This window comes from Camelus ferus, chromosome 13, assembly GCF_009834535.1.
Source record: "Camelus ferus isolate YT-003-E chromosome 13, BCGSAC_Cfer_1.0, whole genome shotgun sequence".
In the NCBI taxonomy this organism is placed as follows: domain Eukaryota; kingdom Metazoa; phylum Chordata; class Mammalia; order Artiodactyla; family Camelidae; genus Camelus; species Camelus ferus.
Window position 1 is genome coordinate 32395441 of NC_045708.1, and position 15494 is coordinate 32410934.

Here is a 15494-nt window from a genome sequence, read left to right on the forward strand (position 1 = left end):
TGGTTGAATCCACATTACAAAACCTGGATACAGAGGGCCAACTGTACTCTTTCAAGCAGTAGATTGCATGCTTTACAAACATCTCATTTAATTCTCACACAAAAATTCTCAAAGGATTCAGTCTCACTTTTACAGCTAAAGAAAATTAAGTTCAGGTTGGTCAGTTAGATAATTTGCTGAAGACTATATAGTTATTGGAGGGGGAGAGGGGGCAAGAAGGGGGAGGTAATTAGGTTTATTTATTTTTTAATGGAGGTACTGGGGATTGAACCCAGGACCTCGTGCACACTAAGCATGTGCTCTACTACTGAGCTATACCCTCCCTTGAAGACCACACATTCTTTGAGCACTGAAGCCCTCACAGTCTGAACTCTAGAACCTGTGCTTTTAACAACCATGCTACAGCAGTAGCTATTTATTTAAAAATCTTGAAAACATTTCTAAACACAAATTAAGACAGTGTAGTGTTAGTGTGCTAAAGCTATATTGCTGAAATCATTATAAACTCAGCTTCTTATAATGTCCATTCATGAATCCAACTACACCTCAGACTCAAATTTTTAAGATTTAAACAGCTATAAGCTTGAGTTTACTTTCTCTTATCTGGGGGGGCAATAAGAGGTGTCTTTATAGGCAGGGCCCCTCAACCATTCAATAATACCTACTGATGTGCACCATGGGCCATAATTGAGCCAGGTGCTGGTGATAAAGAGAATAAAATAGATATGACCCCTGCTCTCATGGAGTTTATAGTCTAGAAGAGAGAGTAAATAAGAGAGAGTAGGGCTGCCTACACTTAGGCAACAACGGGCTGTAATTTCATATTAGAGGGTCAAGGAAAGCCTCTCTCAGCAACTAACTTGAAGGCTAAGCTAGATGTAGAACGCACGTGTTGCAGGGAAGGGAGGTGGGGAACATTTCTTGCAGAGAACATCACATGTAAAGGCTTGAAGGAGGAAAAAACAGTCCAAAGAATCCACACATAAATTTGATCCTGCCACCCTCAGTATTTATTAGAAGGAAGTGGCAGGGGGAGAAAGACGGCTCCTGAAACATCTAGCCATTAGCCATTCTCCTATAAGCCTGTAAGGGCACCATTTGGGAAACTTGGACCTAAGGGATCTAGACTATTAAATAGTATCTGAGACAGAGGACTGCTGCCTGTTCTGGCACACAAGAGCAACCAAGAGGCAGACCAAATATACAATCTGAGAAAGTTAGGATTCTTTTTTAAAATGCTTATCATTTAAATGCATAGCATTCCATGGGAAGAATTTAAAACTCAATCATTTAGGTGAAACTTAGCCCTCAATATAACAAAATATAAATACTGAGGAGTTCAGAATTTCATGTTAAGAATAAAAAAAACTTAAAAAAACACAAATCCAATTATGACATTCTCTTGTTTAAAATTACTCAAACAACTTCCCACTATTTTGGGCATAGAGTTCAAACTCTTTATTCTCTCCAGTATCATTTCCTGCTTCCTTGCCCTCCAAACTCACACTCTATCTATGTAACTGTAGTGTATGATATACACTGGTAACTTGCTACAGTCACCAGTGTACATCATACTTTTTCAAAGAGAATAGAAGAGCCAGCTTAAAGGAACTTCCACTAGCCACACTCTGACAATTTTAGTGTCAAAACATTTTAAAATGGGTGTTTAGATAATACTTACAGTTAATTTAAAATAAAATTGTGAAAAGCTATGCATTTATAATGATACTTGAGAGAGAAAAGCTAATACGCAATGTACTAAAAAGTTATAATACCAAGAAGAGTAACTATAATAGAGTATTTGATATTTTAAATCATTATAAATAGAAGAGTATAAAAAAAGAAACAAAATACTAATATTTATAAAACATCTGTTTATAAAGATGTTTCTGTGTAGGTAGTAAAGGCTGAATATGGGGATTGTGAGTAAACAAAACAGACCTCTCAAAAGTAGAAACTATATCAAGAACAAAAGGACTGTATGTTCAATATCTTGTAATAACCTTTAATGAAGAATATGAAAATGAATATATGTATGTATATGCATGACTGGGACATTGTGTTATACACCAGAAATTGACACATTGTAACTGATGGTACTTCAATAAAAATAAGTTAAAAAAACCACAAAAAGACTGATCCACATGAGAAGCATACATAATAACAGAGGACCCAACAATTAATCTGCAACAGTGATCACTTGAACACAAAAAGCAACTAGAAACAAGTTTCAATGCTATAATCCAAAATTATAAGTTAACCAAATATCCTGAATAAGAGAGCTAAAAGTATAAACTACATTACTCAGATCCTAGGAATGAACATTCTAGGTGGCTCCATTACTAGTAGTCAGATAGTAATAAGCCAGACATAGCTTCAATAGTTGTAACAGACTATGTCAATATATAATGACAGGACAATGGATTATGTAATGCTGGCTAAGCAAAACTTAAAGAACACATCATTTCAGGAAGAAACTCCAGGGGAAAAACACATCATTCTAGGGAAAACTAAGACCTATGTGAAAAGTATGATCTAATAAAGCTTTTTCGTCATAAGTTCAGTTATTAAAAGTAGGCCAGTCACAGAATCAGTGACTGAGGTTCAAAATACTCTGCGAAAAGCAAACACTAACTGTACCTTGACTGAAAATCAGTAAAAAAGGTCAAAAACCCAAATTCTATAACCCTGGCTGGACTAGAGTATTCTTTCTTTTCTTTTTGGTCTGGTAAAGATTACTATAACTCTTTGAAAATTAAAAAAAAATAGTAATAACCTAATACTAGAGTCCTAGGAAAATATCAAGATAAGTATGTTTTAATCCTAAGAAGACAAAACATGATTAATGACTATTTTGTTTATTGGTTATTTAGGATGACTGGAGTATTCAAAAGAATCAACCATACTAAAATTTGTAATAGAAATTTTAATTGTTTAAAGATATCTAATTTAATTTGTAATCAAAGGTTAAATATTTTTTAAAAATTGATTTTAAATTAATTTTTTGTTTCTTAGGTATATGTATTCAATTACTTGAGCCTTAAACACAATGCAAACACTTCCGAGTGTTCCTCTCTGCAGACAAAAGTCTCTTGGACAGTACAGAATCTAATCAATAGTTATAAGCTTCTTTAAGTCAAGGACTGTGTCTTATTTGACTTTATGCCATCAACCCCTAGTATAGTGTCTACCGTGCAGTCAATTCTCAATAAATATTTCTTAAGTGAAAGTATGAATGATAATAATAATTATAAAAACTCGACAAACAAATACACCAAACTCTAGCCTGCTTACCTGCTTTTTTTTTCCCTTTTTGACCTGGAACTGGCTGTAAGCCATCTTGGCCTTTTCTCATTAACATGGCGAGTGATGCATCATGAGCTCTGAATAGGTCCACAACCTCATGTAATGCAACATCTGTTATCAGATCACAGCTCAGGACTAGAATGTCTGTCTGTCAAACGGAAAAGGGGAAAGTCAGTATCACAAAGGACAATGAATCACACAAATCATCACAGGATAAACTTACAATGTCTTAGAAGTACACACAAACTAGATACTTGTTCTCAAATCTTTTTTATAACAGCAGAATAAATAAAATAAATGGGGGTTGTTCTAATTGAACTGCATTGGGAGAGGGTCTGGAATTTCTACCCCTCTTTTGTGTGTGCCTTACTGCTGCTGTCTCTGAGATACCTCTGGAATCCTGGGCTGTAAGGAACAGAGTATGAAAACCACCACATTGCCTATTTCTATGACTATGGAATTAATGATCTTAAATTTACATACCCCTTTACAGTTCAAAAAGTACTTTCGCATAGTTTGATGATTCAACATGGTTATGAAATACCTTATTTTAAAGCACTCACTTTGCTACAATACTAGGAAATAACAGGATGAATATATTATAATGTACCCCTCTTTGGGAAATCAGTTTAGCTAATAAAAAATCACACTACAACCTCAAGTATGTATAAAAGGACTCATTTAACCCTCATAACAGTACAGGTTCTGCTATTTTTAAAAGTCTGAAAAATACTGGACTAAATTATTCCAAATTTAATAATAAACTGATTATTTCTATGGAAATTTTTGTAAGCGGATCCAACTTTTCCAAGATTTTAATTTAAATGAAGATTCCGGCTTTGGGTGGGAAAATGGATAATTTCAACTCACATTGTAGAAAAGCAAAGAATCACATTTGCTCAGAAAGTAGGGCTCAACCATCAGAATGTCTTATCTTACTGCCTGAAATTTCTTATTCTGAATACAGAATCTGTACCAGAACCATCATTTCTTTTTCTACATATAACTCATTATTTATAGCCTAAACAATTCCTTTTGAAGGCATCTTACGTTTAAGAAGTTCAAATTTGGATTTTTTTCTACTCTTCTGCTTAAGGCTCTCTTAGTTCTTTCTGGATCTTAACTCTGAGCTAAAAAAAAAGTTCCTATAAACATCTTCTTTTTAGGAAAAAAAAATTCCTAAGCCTGCAACTCACCATCCAGCAACCACCAAACATTAACAAATCAGCCCACATACATGCAAGCGAAGGAAGAAACAGCCTGCAGAATCCTCCTTCTTTTAATAATGCTTAGAAAGGCAGGAAGCATGGGCCATTACTAAAGACATGTCACTACAGCAGAACAGAAGTTGTCCCATTTCATTATAATGAAAGTGACAGTTTGTTGAAGAAAAAAAAAAAACCTCCTTTTTATTTTTCTAAGTTTCTCTAATAAGATGACTGATTTTTGCAAGCGGACTTGTTCCACAATAAATTGAATTATTAAGTGTACTCAGTTAAGAAAATGACCCCAATGCAGATGCCTCTGAAGTGGTGACAATGTTGTCTCAGAAAGTAAATGCTGTTATCATTCAATATCTGCAAAAAAAAAAATAAATCTGTCAGCATAGCAAATGCCAAACAAGTCCTGCATAATTGTGAACAGTCTGCAGCCTCATTTTTATCTTTGCTTTTAGATGACTTTTTGCTAAACTGAATGCAAAATCCCCAAGGAGCGCAAGGAACAGAGCCCTCCCTCTAATGTCTGGTTGCCATCTGTTCTCAGTGTGAAAAGAAAAGCGTCAGTCTCAAAAGGGAAGGGCTTGGGATACAGACGGAGGTGCTATTCTGTCAGGCCCTCTTCCAGCCTCTGTTCCCAGAGAATACACCACTCTCCCTGAAACCAAACACATTCCCGTCCTCTTTGCAACTCCACTTCCAAAGGGAAGCCTTTGCTGGCTGATGAATGTACTTTGTTTCCAAAGCTGGAAATCCTGGAAGAAGAAACAAAAGTCTAAAAGGAAAACTAAATCATCCTTACATCTTCATAATACTATCTATTTTTCTTTCCATTTGAATACTAGTTGTAATAGTAAGAAAATAAAAAGCTATTCTTTTCATTTATATTCTAAAAATGTAAAACATTCTAGAAATGCAAATGTTTTTCTACTAACTGGAGCCCAGAGAAAGTAGAAAAACTGTTAAGAGCCAGAAGTATTTCTGATCACGTGTGACCACAAACTATGAAAAAACATAGACTGGACTATAAAAAAACTGTGTATCTGAAATGCAATTAACCTGAAAGTTCCTCAGACACACCAACCCTCATGTTTGGGGCAACCATGTGTTTCAGGCAACCTTGTGTTTCAGATGACCAGTTCTTTTCTAACACCACAGTATGCCTCATCTTCTGCAGAGACCAACTGACATCTCCACAGACCTCCCTATTCACTATTCTAACAGTCCTCAGTTGGCCTTATGTCAAGCCTGCTCCTCTAGAGGAACCAGGGCAAAGTCAAGGGCAAAAAAAGCACTGCTCTAAAGTACAGCAAATGTGTGCATTTTTGACCAAGTGGAAACATTCAAGGTCTTCAAGGAAAGGTGGAAGACAGCAGTTGAGTACATGGGGAGAAATCAAGATAGCTAGGAATTCAAAACTCAAACTGCTGCCAGTTAGTCTTGGCTAAAGCAAACAAACAAAGCCTAGAATACCCAATTACCAAGCCATGGCAAAGCCCAGAAATCTGTCATTATAAGAACATTTCCAATCAAGCCAAAACCACTGAGTAAAACTTGAAGAAAAAAACAAAACCGGATGTATGTTTGTGTGGTGGTAATGGTGGGTGGGAGGTGGGGACAGCTACTGGGAATAGCCTCTTTTCTTTTCCTGGCAGCTGTTCCAGGACAGATTGTTACAAATAACACAATCTGGCAGACAACTTCCGAAGGCAAGGAGAAATAAAAATACACTTACTCCGCTGGAAAAAAACTGTCAGGGCAAGGTAACTACCATGTTTTTACCCACTCAGCACTTCCACAAAAATGGCTATGATCCAAATCAGCACCTTGCACTTCACCTCTGCACATAGGGAACTAATGAACTAAACTAGCTGGTGTGACTGTGAATGGTCACAATTTATATTTTTGTATGTGGTCCAATCCCAATCCAACCCCCAAGAGTAGTATGGTGCTTTAATAAATACCAATGGCTAACTGCAATGGAGACCTCACTATGCTCAACTTTTGTTGAAAATGCTTGGAAAAAATCCCCAGTCTGCAGTCCCCAAAGTGCTCAGCAAAGGGCAAACTGTCCCTTTGTTTTTACTAAGATTGGACCAATAGCTGCATGAAGGAATGACTAACTCAGTAGGTAAATGTGATAATCCTTAGGCTTAGAACTAAATATCCTTCCTTTGTTCTTTAGCTTAATCATAGTGTCATCACCACCCAGGAACTGAAATCAGAAAGCTGGCCATAGTCTAGGACTGAAGTTCTCTCTCTCCTGCCAAGTTCCCCTTCCCTACATCCCACTGGTCCCCAAGTCTTCCTTTTTTATCTCCACTGTACTGCCTTAGTTCAGGCCCCAAAATATTTTTCTAGTCTTTTTATTGGTTTCTCTCACTCTAGTTTTCCCATATTCTAATCCATACTCCAATTTCCAGTGCTTATTTAATTTCTCTGCTTAAAGACATCCTAAAATAGTGCTCTTCAAACCAAAAAATAAATACATAAATAAAACCCTTATCTACTTACTCCCACTTTAAAAATTTATTTAAAAATATACAAATCACTATGTATGATATAATATGCTCTTTCTATAACATACACAAAAACAGATACTTTTAAAAGAAGAGATAAAATTAAAAGAATTAGAGATTCTAATATTTTCTTCTGGGACTCCATCCTGTACACCCCCTGGCTTTGAGAACACTCTGTTTTGGAAATCACTGCTCTACAGGATTGAATTCAAATTCCTTAGTATGACATTAAGTGTCTTCAAAATATAACTCCACCTACCTAATTCAGCCTTCTCTACCACAATTCCCCCTACACATAGCTAATGTTAATTTGTTAGAGTGAACTGCCAAGAATGCATTCCCCATTCTCTCTTCCCACCCAATCCATCAAGCTTAAGGTCTCAGCTATTAGAAAGGGCAGAGTCAAAATATCACCTCTTCTAGAGATGAAATCATTTCTGATCCACTACCGACCTAAAATCACTAAACTGGATTACATTTTTTTTTCCCATCGAGACTTTGAGCTTCGTAAGGAGCTCTTTCATCTTCATATCCCCAGAGTTCAAACTAGTATTGGCAAACAAAAGCATCAGTAAACGTTGCCACTCTTTCTGTTAGCTCCTTCTCCTTGTTTATGTTGACTTAAAGATGAATATATCCAATTTGATTTAATTTTTTAAAATTGAAGTATAGTCAGTTTATAATGTTGTGTCAATTTCTGGTGTAAGCATAATGCTGTAGTCATATATATAGGTACATATATTCATTTTTATATTATTTTTCATTATAGGTTACTAGAGGATATTGAATATAGTTCCCTGTGCAGTAGAAACTTGTTGTTTATCTATTTTATATATAGCAGTTAGTATCTGCAAATCTCAGACTCCGAATTTATCCCTCTCCACCCCATTTCCCCCAATTAACCATGTTTGTTTTCTATGTCTGTGAGTCTGTTTGTTTTGTAAATAAGTTCATTTTTAAGATTCCACATATAAATGATACCATATGGTATTTTTCTTTCTCTTTCTGGCTTACTGCACTTAGTATGATGATCTCCAGGTCTATCTATGTTGCTGCAAATGACATTATTTTATTCCTTTTCATGGCTGCGTAGTATTCCATTATGTATATTATCACAACATCTTTATCCAGTCATCTGTAGATGAACATTTAGGTTATTTCCATGTCTTGGCTATTGTAAATAGTGCTGCTATGAACATTGGGGTGCACGTATCTTTTTGAATTAGAGCTTCCTCTGGATATATGCCCAGGAATGGATTGCTGGGTCAAATGGTAAGTCTATTTTTAGTTTTTTAAGGAATCTCCATAATGTTTACCGTAATGGCTGCACCAAACTGCATTCCCACCAACAGTGTAGGAAGGTTCCCTTTTCTCCATATCCTCTCCAGCATTTATCATTTGCGAACTTTTTAATTATGGCCATTCTGACTGGTGTGAGGTGATATCTCGTTGTAGTTTTGATTTGCATTTCTCTGATAATTAGTGACATTGAGCATTTTTCATGTGCCTATTGGCCATTTGTATGTCTTCACTGGAGAATTGCTTGTTTAGGTCTTCTGCCATTTTTGGATTGGGTTTTTTTGTTTGTTTGTTTGTTATTAAGTTGTATGAGCTATCTATATATTCTGGAAATTAAGCCCTTGTCAGTCACATCACTTGCAAATATTTTCTCCCATTCTGTAGGTTGTCTCTTTGTTTTGTTTACAGTTTCCTTCGCTGTGCAAAGCTTTTAAGTTTAATTAGGTACCACTTGTTTATTTTTGCTTTTATTTCTATTGCCTGGGTAGACTGGCCTAGGAAAACATTGCTAAGATTTATGTCAGAGAATGTTTTGCCTATGTTTTCTTCAAGGAGGTTTATAGTGTCTCATCTTATGTAAAAAATCCAATTTTAGATGTTTAGAAACATCATACTTTCTGACAGAGCTAAGTGCCCCTCTGTAGAGATTATGACTGTTCAAAGTTAGGACAGGAATCACAGAGGTAATTGGCAGCTTCCTAAAGCAGTGAGGTAGGGAACAAACCTACTGCCTCCAAAGAATTCTGGCAGAGATATCTGAAAGGAAAGATGTCCGATGCTGCTGTACTAGATGGCACGGCTAGAGGGTGATATGCTAGATTTATAGTTTTAAAATGGAGGTTCAACATTTATAGTTCTAATATTTATAGTTCATGCACCTTCCTACAGTAAGTTTTCCTCTTCAGGTTAAGAAAAATAGAAGAATTCTATTTATCTTTCCTATGTGTAGCTAAAAACAGAGAATGTATTCATTCTATTAAATAAGTTCTATATAAAAATGCTAATCACTTCTCTTCCAGGATTTATATAGCTGTAATTTAATTTTAATCTCCAAATGCAGTGATATTAATAGAGAAATAACAAAGGCTTTTTGGTCTCTCAGGTAAAATCTTTACCTTGAAATAATTTATTATTTTTAATTTACATTAAATAATTTCATTATTTTTCTTTGGTCAAACACAAGTACTCCACAGGATAAAAATATCATTGCCTCATTTCAAGACAATGGAATATGCTCTGTAACTTAAATATTAACTTTATCCTGAGGTATATGACAGAAATAAATAGTGCCCAGTTTACTTAGAAACCAGAAAGCTTAGAAGATCAGCAGAGGGTTGTGATAAAGGGGAGTTTATAACAGTATGAGAAAAAGACAACTAACAAGTTAGAAAAAAAAAGAAAGAAACTAAAATCAGGATCTTATCATCCCCAAAAAGTTACTTCTGAGATTAGGTATTTTTTCTTTTCCTATTAATTCCACATATGACTTTGAATAAGTTATTCCCTCACTGGGCCTCTGTTTCCTCATCCATAAGATGAGAGGGCTGCTCCAACTCTGAAGTCCTTCACAGCACAAAACTGTATGATTACAAGGGTCAAGCTAGTCTCAAGTCTTTATCTGAGCTATGCTCTGGGTTCATTGGCTTTAATAATGGTGGTGACCTTAAAGTCTTGAGTTTCTAATCCACTTTGGGAATCATCACGAAAGATTAAATTATATAAGTCTAATTTTGAGGCTTGGCACATTTAATTACACTTGAATTCTTTCTGTACAACATGGAGATTACATTGTAATATTTTATAGTATCTATAAATGCAGTATAAACTTTAAAAATCATGAATCACTATATTATACACCTATAACTTATATTTATATCAACTATACTTCAATTAAAAATAAATTTAAAAAATAAATAAACTTGAATTCTTTCAAAAGCAATAATCCATGTACTGCATGTATGGCAATTCTCAGTTAATCAGAGAAGTCAGCAGGCACAAAACTCCTTAACCAGCGAACTATTCTGCTAAAGAAAAAGTTACTATCTGAGTTTATTCATTAAAGGATGTATCTCTGAACACCTTCTCAGCAATATTCTGACTAATCACAAAATTTCAGAATTCCAATCCATAAAGATTCCAGTTTGGAAACTGGTTATGCTCTACCTGCTACCATCAGTTCAACTGATTCTAGAAGGCTACACTATCTTTAAGTTGACGGCAAAAACAAGTAACTTCAAACTGGATAGCATTTTACCTCTTACAAAGCTCTTACACATACTTTATTTCATTTAATTCTCATGTAATTCTAAAATATCAATATAGTTAAACCCATTTTATAGACAAAAAAATTGACTCAAAAATACTATGTGATCCACCCCTTTGCCATCACATTGCCTTCCAAAATGCATGCTCACACACACATTCACACACACCCTAACAATACTTGTGGCACTAAATGAATCTATGCCCTCTTTAAAAATACTTAAGTCACATTTAAACTTGGTCAGGCATCTTGCTATTTGAAACTAAATCACAGTTGATGAAAAACTAGAAGATGGGTTATATTTCAAAATAACTTATATATGATACTTGAAAATTATAAAGTACTGTATGATTGTAAGACTTTTTTTTTTTTATGAAATGAATGGCCATAATTTATTTTTGGCAGAAATATGTCTCAAAAATACACCCAAGGACTTTGCAGGGATAAAGACTGTGTGTACTGAAAAAGGTTTTACATTGGCATATAGTTAAAATTGGAAAAACATGATCGGTATAATAAATTGTGGAAGACAAAATGGACAAACTTAATGTTATCTGTAAGACTTTGCTTTTATTGAAATTAATTAATTAAATATGTGCTGATCATTTTTAATGTATAAAAATATCAAATCACTGTTATACACCTGAAACTAATACAATATTGTAAGTCAATTATACTTTAATTAAAAATTTAATAACTCTCTTACAATAATGACCTCCAGAACAGAGAATGTAAATATCACTATGACCTGCATTGTTCAAACCACATTTCTGAACATCACATTTTGAAAGAGACACTAACAAATCAGAGAGGTCAGAGGAAGTTGCAAGGATGGATGCTGAAAGGTCTGAAAATCATGGGAACTAGCGATCCTTAAACAGAAGAGAAGAACTGAAAGGCTGCCACTGGAAGAGGAAGGTCATGTGTTTTGATTGTTCAAGGACAGAATATGAAGAAAAAGTAGAAATTTAAGAGGAGCACTGATGAGTTCAACATTATTAAAAACTTTCTAAGATCTAGAACCTCATGAGAAATACTCACTGGAGATTTTCAAACACAGCCTAGTATAATCTCCATGGGAAATGCTCAAGAATAAATTCTTATGGAGGGTAAAAGATTAGATTAGATGTCTTTATAAGTCTTTTCTAATTCTAAGGTCTTAAGAATCTATCACTCTTGATTATAAAAGCAACAAAGGAACTGTTTAGGACATTCCTCTGTCTTTCATTCTGTCCTCCAACCAAAAGGTTCAGAAGTAGAGTAGGTAAACTCCTTACTCATTACCATTTCCAGGCCATTTCTCTCACTCCATTATCTTAGCTCATGACATGAACATGACAACAGACAAAATCACCTACCCTTCTTGTTGCAGTCAGCTATTGTACTCCCTTGTCAGCTCTTTTCCTTCTTTAGAGACTGTGAAAGTTTTAGGTAAAGATGATGGATTGAAAAGGCACAACTTTATTTTCCTTTCCCAAAACATCAATGAAGTAATAGTAATAGGATTTTTCAAATGGACATAAATGCACAAAAACAGAAAAAATGGGAGATGAGACAACATCGAAAAAAAGACTCCTAAGTCAGTTGTAGAAAACTGAGAACCAACTCAATTTATACCCAAAAGGCTCAGAAGCTGATATAGGTAGAAAGCTGGGAAGGGAGGAGTTAAAATAAGGAAGGCCTTTTGAAGGATCCCTCTTTTCTACTCTGCGTAACCTGACTACTACACAGGTCTGACCACGGCAGACGGCTGAAGAGAATAAAACAGAGGATACCTGGACTAGAAAAGCATAATCACAGCTGGCATTAATGAGCAGGGATGCATCTTATAGAAAGGCAGGATTTAAAAAAGAATGTATACCAGATTCTGAGACACCCACGTCCCCTCCTGCCCCAACCCCAACCCTGATCCTCATTCATTTCCTAGAACGCCAGCAGCCAGGTCTTTTACCTTCAGGCAGGAGAATTTAATAGTTAACTCTGGGAAATCTGAGTAACCCAAGAGAAAAAAACTTAAAGATACAGATATAAGAGATTCCCCTGAAAGAGCCCAGCCGTATCACCATACAACCCTATAGTAAGGCTCACAGGCAACATGCCCTATCCATATACAAAACTTGAGCAAAAAAATTAAGAAATGAAACACATGAGAGAAAAGATAAGAAAATTAGAGTACCAGTCTAAGAGATCCATTATCAGAATAATAAGTTTCCAGGAAAAAAAAAAAAAGAACAGAAAAAAAGAGAAGAATCATCAACAAAATGATTTTTTTAAAAAGTTCCCCTAAACTGAAGGACATGAATATCCGAGTTGAATGGTTTCACTGAGTGGGGGACTCACATGGATAAAAAAGATTCACACAAAAGCACATTATCATGAAATTTCAGAACATTTGGGACAAAGAAAAGATGTTCAAATTTCCAGAGGAAAATGTTGATCACATTCAAAAGATTAGTAATTATAAAAGCTTAGAGCCTCTCAACAACACTGGAAGGTAAAGACAATGGAGCAAAACCTTCAGAATTCTTAAGGAACTTGCATTAAGCAACACCTCTGGTCTACAATCAATGAAACTCATTCACTCAGGCTTAGGCCCACATAAACATCTGTGTCTATATTAAAGGAATAAGAAACTTGTTCCAAATGTTAACAAAGAGCTTACCTCTATCTGTCATTCATTTATTTAACAAACAAATATTGAACATCCTCTCTATGACAGGTTCAGATATGGTTCTTATCCCACCATCTAGAGCAGGGAGACGATATAACAGATAATTTAAATCCTCTGTGCAATTATGGACAAGTGGCAGCTAATCCAGTCTTAGAAAGTCAGGGAAAGCTTGTTGGAACAGATGATGCCTAAGGTAGGAACTGGAAAAAGGTTGGGTAACTACAGGCTAGCTCAAGTGAACTCCCTGGTCATGATGACAGAATGCTTATTGACTTTCTTCAAACTGTACATATGGGTCCATTTCTCTAGTCAGGCTATGGTGTCACCTTATGATTCAGAGCAGGATAGGTGGCCGTTCCAAGAGTTTCCGAAAATCTAAGCCATGTAGGCTGCTTGTTACCCAAAGATAAACAGAGTTTATGATGACAGCCTGGAACTTCTATCATGGTTCTAGCTATTACATTTCTGCCCTACTCTACAGCCCCCATTCCATGAAACTTTCCCTAGAGAAGGAAAGAGACACAGGAGTCAAGCTCACATAAAGCTTGCAAGTTTTCTAGCTACCAAACGCAGTACAGGGCTGCAGAAATCCCATCCTACAGACCAGAGTTCCAATAAGGGTAAGACGAAAACATTTCAAGCTTGCGGATACACATATAAATTAGTACAGTAAAGAAAAAAGTTCCATCAAGATTTCCTGGGGGGAAAAAAGGTTCAGAAATTCCCTCATCTAATTCTTTAACTTGTTTTTGTCATAATTTCTGTCATAGCTATGCCACCAGCAGGCTCAATGAAGGAATCATCAGGGACATAAGGCCCTCCCAGGGAACCTCAGCCCACCAAAGCAGTCACAAGAAGGAAAGTTGCCACTTAAAAAAGTCTTCAAGCAAGTTGGGGCCAAGTTCTCAGATCTTCCCCTGACCAAATTGTACTCATTCTTTTCAAGCAGATAGAAATCTGCCAAAAACAAATCCTTGGGCAAAATGAAAGGTTCCAGGAAAGAATAACAGAGATTTGTAATTTGATAAAGACATCAAACACTCAACTGAAAATAACTTGCACTTAGCCTTCTGAACATCTAAAAATAGCACATATGTTCAATCTTTCTAATAAGCTGTCTCTAGGATGGGGATTTCATCAGCATAGTTTCTTCTTTGTTGTAGCATGTTAGCTGTTTCATAAGACATTAACAATAGTTCTTTTTCTACATCAAAGGACTTAAGTAACAAAACCTCTAAGCAGTGTGCTAGAATCATTATCCCTGTTTTCTTGGTTGTGAAACTGAGGCAGAGGGTAAATGAGGCTTGCCTGAGGCCAAAGAAAGATTCCTGACTAGATTAAATAGAAAATTATCAGCTTTGCAATCTCTAAATTAAAAGAAGCCATGATAACTACAATATAAGTGCTTTAAACACAGGCTACAGAACTCCACTATAGATTTAGTCGGCCTAAGGTCTCTTAAATATACTTCACTAACCTATTCTCAAAACATGTACCTAAGGAATAATAGCACTGTTTCTAAAATACAAAGACGGCACCAGAGGCCAATTACTTCAGTCAGAGGAGCATCTAATGTAAGGCTCAACGTCCAAGGAGTCAGCCAGCTTTGCTTTACGTGCTGATCACAGACTGCATCCTTACTTCCTGCCCAAGAGATAGAGCTCTTCTTGCTCAAGAAGAGCTAGGCTTCTTGCTCATATGATCTAGACAGGACAGAAAGTCTTCCTACAACACTGGGTCTCCCTCCACTTAGAGAAAGATACACACAGCAACCATGACACTCTTAGAAGACAGGGATACTACATAGTTCCCGTGAGTCTTGTTAGGAGATTTTAAAATGTTTTACACAAAAATATTTATTTAAGAGTTCTATACATACTAAGGACCACTGAATTGCATACTTTAAAAGGTTCCATATATAAAAACAACTACCAATCCCACAGACCCAAAAAGAAGAGGAAATGTAATTTTGAAAATACCAGACCAAATTTGTCCTGAAGCCAAGAGTCATGAGTTAGAGTAGGTATAAAGACAACTGATGCTTGTCTTTTGGAAGCAATATGACAGAGTGAAAAAAACAGCAGCATTTGAGATGCATGATTGCATCTCAAAACCCAGGACTCGGTTCTAGCTCTGGCTCAGCACCTAACCATGAGTGGGATATGCGGCAGGTTATTTAAGCTGAGTATCAAGTTTCTCAAATGCAAAAAATAATAATA

General features: G+C 35.8%; 1 protein-coding gene across 5 annotated transcripts in view; it reads right to left on the reverse strand.

Moving 5' to 3' along the window:
* Positions 1 to 15494, reverse strand: part of EIF2B3 (eukaryotic translation initiation factor 2B subunit gamma) — a 104642-nt gene that overhangs the window by 67208 nt on the left and 21940 nt on the right. For 3 of the 5 annotated variants that reach the window (XR_004324987.1, XM_014553982.2, XM_014553980.2), the window contains 2 exons: positions 4815 to 4883; positions 3295 to 3454 (listed from right to left, as the gene is read on the reverse strand). Coding sequence is in view for 4 of the 5 variants with exons in the window: in XM_014553982.2 (XP_014409468.1) it covers positions 3295 to 3454; positions 4815 to 4883 (229 nt within the window). In the remaining variant the exon portion in view is untranslated. The remainder of the gene's footprint in view (positions 1 to 3294; positions 3455 to 4814; positions 4884 to 15494) is intronic. The other 2 variants (XM_006178441.3, XM_014553983.2) reach the window with 1 other exon arrangement.